Below are 9,187 nucleotides of genomic sequence, written 5' to 3'. Positions count from 1 at the left end.
AAGCGTCTTGAAGTTTCATAAAATATATACAAAATTGCACAAACATCTTTTTTGAGGAAAAGTGGTCCATTCCAAAATCTTTTGATATTTAGGAAAACCTCTGACTGTCAAGAACAAGTCTAGAAGGTAAAACTATTGGGGGGGGGGGGGGGGGACTACATGACCCCTAAAATCCAGCATTGTCGCCCATAAAAAAGGTATTGCCAAGGATACGCTTAGCCTCACAGCACACAAAAATATACATAATAAAAAGGGGAAGAGAAATCGGAGGATTGGTTATACAGTATTAGCAAACTGCTTCCATCTGAAGTGCTGGTATTCATGAACGAGCATTTCACCTCAAATAAAATAACAAGTTAAAATATATAGGGTAACTCCTTGAAGGGATTAGAAAGAAAAACTATAGCAGCGCCACCTGAATACATAGTTTCTGTGTGGTATTGCAGCTCAGCTTCATTAAAGTGAAAGGAGCAGAGATGTAATACCACACACAACCTAAGGACAGGTGTGGCGCTGCTTTTGAAACAGCTATTCTTTCCTGAATCTGCTTTTTGTTAATAAATTATATTAGGAGAAATGCTCTTTAATATCAGTCACAGTCTGGCACTGCCTAACAATAATCAGCTTTTACCCTACTGATCAGCTTATGAGACATGAGATTGTGTGTGTGTATATTATATATATATATATATATATATATATATATATATATATATATATATATATATATATATATATATATATACACACATATATATACACACACACACATACACATATATACATACATACACACACACACACACATACCGTATTTTTTGTCATATATGACGCAATTTTTCTGGGGGGGAAAGTTGGTGCGTCTTATACGGCGAATACACCCCTATCACGGAGGTCCCTGTGGCCATCAACGGCCGGGACCAGCGGCTAATACAGGACATCACCGATCGCGGTGATGCCCTGCACTAACCCTTCAGACGCGGCGATCAAAGCTGACCGCCGCGTCTGAAGTGAAAGTGACAGTAACCCGGCTGCTCAGTCGGGCTGTTCGGGACCGCCGCAGTGAAATCGCGGCGTCCCGAACAGCTTACAGGACACCGGGAGGGACCTTACCTGCCTCCTCGGTGTCTGCTCCGTGCCGGGATCCCCTGCATGGCCGGCGCTCTCCTTTGACGTCATCACATCGCCGCGCACGCCGTCCCGTCATCCAATAGGAGCGGCGTGCTTAGCGATGTGATGACGGTGACGGCGAGCGTGGATCCCGGGGAAGAAGACGTCCGGAGCGTCGGGAACACCCCGGGGACGTGGCGACAGCGATGGAGCAACATCCAGGGCGGCGGTGACGGGTCCGGAGCGGCGGGGACAGGTGAGTATAACCTCCTATCCAGTGGTCTACAACCTGCAGACTTCCAGATGTTGCAAAACTACAACTCCCAGCATGCCCGGACAGCCGTTGGCTGTCCGGGCATGCTGGGAGTTGTAGTTTTGCAACATCTGGAGGTCTGCAAGTTGAAGATCACTGTTGGGTGAGTCTTATATGCCGCTGCGTCCTACATACATACACACACATTTTACCAAGTTACATTGTTCTACATGAAGTAATAGATTTCCCTGTTCCCTGAAGCGATAGTAATCTGCACAGTGTGACAGGCCTATGTGTTTTTCCTATGTATAACTGGCTATAGGAGGCAAGGGGTTAAGCTTGTACATTACATTTCATCACAGAATGCACAGTTTATACCCACTGAATTATATAGAAAAGGTGCAAACCGGACAATAAAACTGTGAGTGACAAGCCAGGGCCAGTATGTGCCGACACCTAAAGCTGTTCAGCTGCTGCGGAACGTGGTCATGTCCTTAGGCTCGCTGCTCGGCACACACCAATCGTCAGCTTCGTGGTTGGTTTTATAATGTTTCCATGCAGATTTATTATACACCGGGAGCCTCTCTATTGATTCGGAAGATAAAGCCTGGATAGAGAGAGGAAAATAGGTTATTTACAGCTGCAGACGGAAAAGAGAGGAGTTTGGGATATGAAACAGTCACTAACCTTCCACTAATTAATTAGTAAAAGCGAATACACAAAAATTGGTAATATATCTTACCAGAGAAAAATGCGTTTCCTCTTCTGTAACCCCATCCACACTCTCCCCAAATAAAACAGCTAAAGTGAGACAGATCAGTATCTGCAATCAGAAGCCAATGGAGAGGAAAGGAGGCCCTTCAAACAGCTAATAGGAAGGGGTGATGGCCTTTGATCCTGGCCGATCGAACATTCATCGCTTATCTGGAAGATAGGCCACTAACTAATAGCCTGGATGGCTCCTTAAATTTACAGCTTACACTCTTCAATAAGGTCGTACATGCATAGAGATTCAGGGGAGCATGGTCTCCTCGTGCGCAGTGTACGGGAGACATCATAGACTCTACCCAAAACACTACTCGAAAACAACCGAGTAGAACTGAGCTGCAATACCACACACAAAATGAGGATAAGAGTGGCGCTGTTTTTGGAAGAAAGCAGCTATGTTTTTTTTTTTTTTTTATCTCTGGATAAACTATTTGAACACACGTGCTTATGCTTAAATGTTACCTGAATATGCCCAGTTAAAATTTAAGGGTGGGGGCCCACATGTGCTGTACTTTGCTGCCCATTGACTTCAATGGGTAAGAAAATACGTAGCAGCAAATATGTCTTGATCAATTTCAATAGTCATCCCCTATTCCAAGGGGATAACTAATGGATCGGTGGGGATTCAACCACGGGGACCCCATGATCCCAAGAACGGGGGTACAAATGTACTCCATCATCCATGCTCAGCCAATCACTGAGCAAAGTGGGACGTCACTGGAAGAACAATGGAGTGGGTTAAAGGGGTACAGGGTTAAAGGGGTACTCGGGAACTCGTGACGTCGTAGCCCCGCCCCCTCAAAGTATATGGGAGGGGGTGTGATGGATGTCACACCCCCTCCCATAGACTTGCATTGAGGGGGCGGGATGTGACATCATGAGGGGGCGGGGCTATGGCGTCACGAGCTCCCGATGCCGGCTTGTTCCAAACGCTGAGCAGCGGAGTATCCCTTTAACCATTGGGCTTTCCTGAACAACCCCTTTAACTATTACATGACTTCCCATATTGGGACCTACATACTATGATGACAAATGAATAAAAACTATGAACAATTTTTAAAAAACTGCAAAATTAGCCAAAGGTCTATTGTTCCTTCCATGTGATCCAAATGTATTAACTTAAAAACCTTCATGTCTGGCCATACCTTGATATAAATGACCGCGTCCGTTCCATAGCCTTCCAAAGAATATAACTTCAGATCTCCTTGAAAGTACCGCGCGTAGAGTCTGGATATGGGCAAACCATAGCCGAACCCGGCCTGTTTACCCCACGGGAGAAGGAAGAAGATGATAAGTGTTAATTATTTAGTGTGCATCATATATATATATATATATATATATATATATATATATATATATACATACATACATATACATACACATACATACATATACACACACACGCACACAGGGTTAAAAGGGGCTGTCTGCCTATACAGGTATATTGTAAAAGTGGTTTTGTACCTTTGTGACACTTTCTTATAGATTTTGTTTTAAAAATACCGCTTCAGCACATAAATACACTTTTGTCAATGTTTTACTGTTCTAGTGATAAATGTATTTTTATGTTTCTGTTTTGTTAATTTAATAATGTCTGTCTCTGCCAAAAGGAGGTAGTCGTGGTGAATGAACTCTTAGGGTGCGTTCCCACACGGCGTATACGCAGCGTATTTCACGCTGCGCAAAATTTACGGCAGCAGCAGGAAATATGCTGCGTATTCCTCGCTCACTATACACACAGGGCTTTCCGGCGCTATGTGTGTAGTGAGTTTTGGAGGCGGGGCCATGTGCCGGTGTGACTGCGTGGCCCCGCCTCCAAAATTCACTACACAGGGCTGCCGCAAAGCCTTGTGTGTATAGTGAGCGAGGAATACGCAGCATATTAGCCGCTGCTGCCATAAATTTTGCGTAGCGTGAAATAAGCTGCGTATATGCCGTGCGGGAACGCACCCTTAAAAAAGGGGTCTGGATGCATTTTTGGAGAATAACAACATCACAGGTTATGGATTCTAGATCTATATCAACTCAGTAGGGACTCATTGGGGTTATAGGTTGAACTTGGACTTTTTTTTTTTCATCCTTATGAACTATGTTACTATATTGCAACAAATATTTATTGAAAACTTTATCGATAATGTTTATAGGGATATTTCAATTTGTAATATTTAAAAGGGGTGAACCAAGATTACTCCTGCTCGTGCATTTACATTGCTGTACATATGTACCAGTGCAGGAAGTGTTCTTATGTCTGCAAAGTAAATTATATCTAATATAGATTAGTGCAGGGCGGTATACCGGTATGAACCGGATACAGTTTTTTTTTTTTCTCCCACGGTATGGATTTTTGCCCATACCGCTATACCGGTCGGGCCCCTCCCCCACCCTCCGAGTCAATAAAAAAAATTAAACTTACCCGTAATGGGGGTGGTCCGGGCCATCCATCCTTCCTGTAGTGTCCGGCGGCATTCCGGGTGGAGGGTGAACCGGTCCGGGCTGTCCTTCTTCTCCGGGGGTCCTCTTCTCCACTCTGGGCAGGCTCCGGCCTAGTAATGCTGCATAGACGCCGCTACGCCGTGACGTCAGGTGCGTCGCTGCACAGTGGCGTCTATGCAGCATTACTAGGCCGGAGCCTGCCCAGAGTGGAGAAGAGGACCTCTGGAGAAGAAGGACAGCCCGGACCGGTTCACCCTCCACCCGGAATGCCGCCGGACACTACAGGAAGGATGGATGGCCCAGACCACCCTCCCCGGACGGTCCCTGCAGCAACTGGGAAGGTAAGTCAGGGTTCTGGGATGGACAGGGGTCTGTATAATATACTATACCTACAGTAGGCCCTCCAGCTGTTGCAAAACTAAAACTCCCAGCATGCCCGGACAGCCAACGGCTGTCCGGGCATGCTGGGAGTAGTAGTTTTGCAACAGCTGGAGGCACCCCTAGTTGGGAAACACTGACCTATACTATACACTACTATATAGTCCAACATGCTGGGAGTTGTAGTTTTGCAACAGCTGGAGGCTGTAGGGTTGTTTGTTACATCTATTTAAAAGGGTACTCCACTGCCCCAGTGTTCAGATCCCATTCCCATTTAGTTCCGCTACGCCACCTCAATGTAAAAAAAAAAAAAAAAAAAAAAAATACAGTGAAATACCGTGATACTTTAGAAAAATACCGTGATATCGCCCAGCACGAAAATACCGTGATATTGGTCATATCGCCCAGCACGAAGGGAGATTTATTAAAAACCTGTGCAGAGGAGCAGTGCAGCTGCCAATAGCAACCAGATTTTTTATTTATTTTTTATAAAGGCCTCTAAAAAGTAAAAGCAAGCTAAATGGTTGCTATGGGCAACTGGTTAACTTTTCCTCTGCACAGGTTTTGATCAATCTCCCCGTACTTGTGCCAAAAAGGGCTAAAAGAAGCAGGTCTAGGTAATTTAGGAAAGGCTTCTATGGGAAACTAAGAAGTGTATTTATTCCTTGTTCTTCCCTATGTGTTGCATTTATGCAGTATTTTCCCCAAACACCTCCTGCCCTGCTTCATACACAATCTACCCTAAAAAAAACTTTTTATTTTGGATTTTTTTTTTTTTTCCTTACTAAAATGTATTACCTGACCATGATGGTAAACTAGCAACATCAAAAATTAGCTTTTTTATTTTTATCATTACAGCATTGATGAAAATGACCATGACAATAACGCTTTGTTCACACAGCCGTTCCACATTTATAATGGAGGTTCCATCACTTCTAAAGGGGGTACTCCACTGGCCAGCGTTCAGAACATTTAGCTCCAAATGCTGTGTGCGCTCTGTGGGGGTCGGCCACACACCCTCGTGATGCCTGGCCACACCCCCTCAATGCAAGTCTATGGGAGGGGCGTGGTGGCCGTCACGCCCCCTCCCATAGACTTGCATTGAGGAGGCGTGACCTGATGTCACGAAGGGGCGTGGCCGACCCCTGCAGTGCGTGCACACAGCGTTCGGAGCTGAATGTTGGCCAGTGGATTACCCCTTTAATGGCAAGAAGTTCCTGGCATGCACCGCTATTCTTGCCATCAACTCAACAGACACCTTTGATAAGTCAATGGGGTCAATCAGTCGCAAATTGGAACCATAAGGGTTGAGCAAAAGCAAAATGGCTTCCATTATAAGCAGAAGCCATGACACTAGGTGAACATAGCCTAACAAGTTCATCCAGCTTCTAAAAACATCCGTCCTCTATTTTCTCGCCCAGATATGAAATGTTGGCACTTGTAAGTATGATGTGCCTAGGAGTGAAGTGGTGGGCTTACCAGTGGTACAGCACGAGACGTCTCCATTCTAGGAAGAGGTGCAGTAGAATACATGTAGTTGAAGAGTCTATCGATCTTCCTGAGGGGCACTCCACCCCCACGATCACTGAGCTGTGATAGAACAGGAATCATTGCTTATATTCACTATTACAGGATTGCATTGAGGGGGCGGGGAATGGTCACAAGGGGGCGGAGTTGTGACATCACAATACTCCGGCCCCATGTTCGTGAGTCTTCAGACAACGGAGCTATTGTCGCTCCATGCAGCTGAGACAGGTGGGGGCTGCATGAGAGATTGCGGGGTCCCCGCGATCAAAGGATAGGGGATAAGATGTCTTAGGGCCTGAGTACCCCTTTAACATTTTTTTTTATTAATAATGGAAGTTAAAGGGGTACTACGGTGGAAAACTTTTTTTTTTATATATCAACTGGCTCCAGAAAGTTAAACAGATTTGTAAATTACTTCTATTAAAAAATCTTAATCCTTTCAGTACTTATGAGCTTCTGAAGTTAAGGTTGTTCTTTTCTGTCTAAGTGCTCTCTGATGACACGTGCCTCGGGAACCGCCCAGTTTAGAAGAAGTTTGCTATGGGGATTTGCTTCTAAACTGGGCGGTTCCCGAGAGACGTGTCATCAGAGAGCACTTAGACAGAAAAGAACAACCTTAACTTCAGAAGCTCATAAGTACTGAAAGGATTAAGATTTTTTTAATAGAAGTAATTTACAAATCTGTTTAACTTTCTGGAGCCAGTTGATATATAAAAAGTTTTTTCCTGGATAACCCCTTTAATGTGCTTCTTCTTGAGTGACTCTTTTGTTGCCCTGGCCATGTGTTTTGGGCCACTCTCACGCTGAAATACCCACCCATGACCCATTTTTAATGCCCTGGCTGAGGGAGAGATGTTCTAATCCTAGATTTGACACTACTTGGTTCCATTTACCGTCCCTTTGATGCGGTAAAGTTGTCCTGTTCACTTAGCACAGTGGTCTCCAACCTGTGGACCTCCAGATGTTGCAAAACTACAACTCCCAGCATGCCCGGACAGCCTACGGCTGTCCGGGCATGCTGGGAGTTGTAGTTTTGCAACATCTGGAGGTCCGCAGGTTGGAGACCACTGCTGTACGCTGTATCCCTATGCCCGGGCTGCAAAGGATAAACAAAATAAACTTTAACCTACCTACGTCGGCCTCACGCTGTTCTTGGGGACTGGAACGTCGGACAGCCGTCAGCCTATCACTGGCCGCAGCGATGTCCCGCCCCGGCCAGTGATAGGCTGAGCCTACTGTCATGTAAGGAGCTCTGGCCGGCTTCTTACATGACAGTGCGTTTAACCTATCACTGGCCGGGGCTGCGGCCAGTGATAGGCGGACGACTGTCCGACGTTCCAGTCCCCAGGAACAGCGTGAGGCCGACGTAGGTAAGTTAAAGTTTATTTTATTTTTATGTTTTATCTTTTGCAGCCCGGGCATAGGGATACAGCGTACAGCAGTGGTCTCACACCTGCAGACCTCCAGCTGTTGCAAAACTACAACTCCCAGCATGCCCGGACAGCTGTTGGCTGTCCGGGCATGCTAGGAGTTGTAGTTTTGCAACAACTGGACGTCCACAGGTTGGAGACCACTGACTTAGCAGAATACAACCCCAAAGCATAATGTTTGCCCCGCCATTTTTGACAGTGGGGGGGGGGGATGGTATTTTTGGAGTCATAGGAAGCATTCCAGCAGTTGAATTGATGCTAAGGAGCTTGATATTAGTCTCATATGACCAAAACTATGTTACTCAGTTCTCTCCTAAATCATTCAGATGTTCATTGGCAGACTTCAGAAGGGCCTGTACATGAGCTTTCTTGAGGATGCAGATCTTGTGTGCGCTGCAGGATTTCAGTCCTTCACGTTGTAGTATGTTACCAATTGTTTTCTTGGCGACTGTGGTCCCAGCTGTCCTGAGATCATTGACCTCCCATGTAGTTCTGGGCCGATTCCTCATTGTTCTCCTGATAATTGTAACTCCACAAAGAGAGATTTTACATGGAGCCTCTGACCGAGGGAGATGGAGTTATTTTGTGTTTCTTCCATTTGTGAATAATCACACTGACTGTTGTAAACTTCTCACCAAGCTGCTTGGCGATGGTCTTGTAGCCCATTCCAGTCTCGGGTAGGTCTACAATCTTGTCCCTGACATCCTTGGACAGCTCTATGGTCTTGGCTAGAGATGAGCGAACTTACAGTAAATTCGATTCGTCACGAACTTCTCGGCTCGGCGGTTGATGACTTATCCTGCTTAAATTAGTTCAGCTTTCAGGTGCTCCCGTGGGCTGGAAAAGGTGGATACATTCCTAGGAGACTCTTTCCTAGGACTGTATCCACCTTTTCCAGCCGACCGGAGCACCCGAAGGCTGAACTAATTTACGCAGGAAAAGTCATCAACTGCCGAGCCGAGAAGTTCGTGACGAATCAAATTTACTGTAAGTTCGCTCATCTCTAGTCTTGGCCATGATGAAGAGTTTGAAATCTGATTGATTACTTCGGTGGACAGAGGGGAGTCTTTTATACAGGTAACAAGCTGAGATTAGGAGCACTCCTTTAACAGAGTGCTCCTAATCTCAGCTTGTTACCTGTATAAAAGACACCTGGGAGCCAGAAATCTTGGTGATTGATAGAGGATCAAATACATATTTTACTGAGTAAAATGCAAATCAATTCATAACTTATTTGAAATGCATTTTTCGGGATTTTTATTTATTTTTCTTTCTCTCATTTTTTAAA

General features: G+C 45.3%; 1 protein-coding gene across 1 annotated transcript in view; it reads right to left on the bottom strand.

Annotated features, from left to right (window-relative positions):
• Positions 1 to 775: 775 nt before the first annotated feature.
• Positions 776 to 9,187, bottom strand: part of PDK1 (pyruvate dehydrogenase kinase 1) — a 50,908-nt gene continuing 42,496 nt past the window's right edge. The window contains exons 9-11 of the mRNA XM_056536276.1: positions 6,422 to 6,532; positions 3,277 to 3,390; positions 776 to 1,970 (exon numbers count right to left, since the gene is read on the bottom strand). Of these exons, the coding sequence (XP_056392251.1) occupies positions 1,830 to 1,970; positions 3,277 to 3,390; positions 6,422 to 6,532 (366 nt within the window). The 3' untranslated portion in view covers positions 776 to 1,829. The remainder of the gene's footprint in view (positions 1,971 to 3,276; positions 3,391 to 6,421; positions 6,533 to 9,187) is intronic.

Source organism: Hyla sarda, chromosome 8, assembly GCF_029499605.1.
Source record: "Hyla sarda isolate aHylSar1 chromosome 8, aHylSar1.hap1, whole genome shotgun sequence".
Lineage (NCBI taxonomy): Eukaryota > Metazoa > Chordata > Amphibia > Anura > Hylidae > Hyla > Hyla sarda.
Note: the sequence above shows the minus strand (reverse complement) of the source record. Positions and strands in the feature narration are given on the sequence as shown.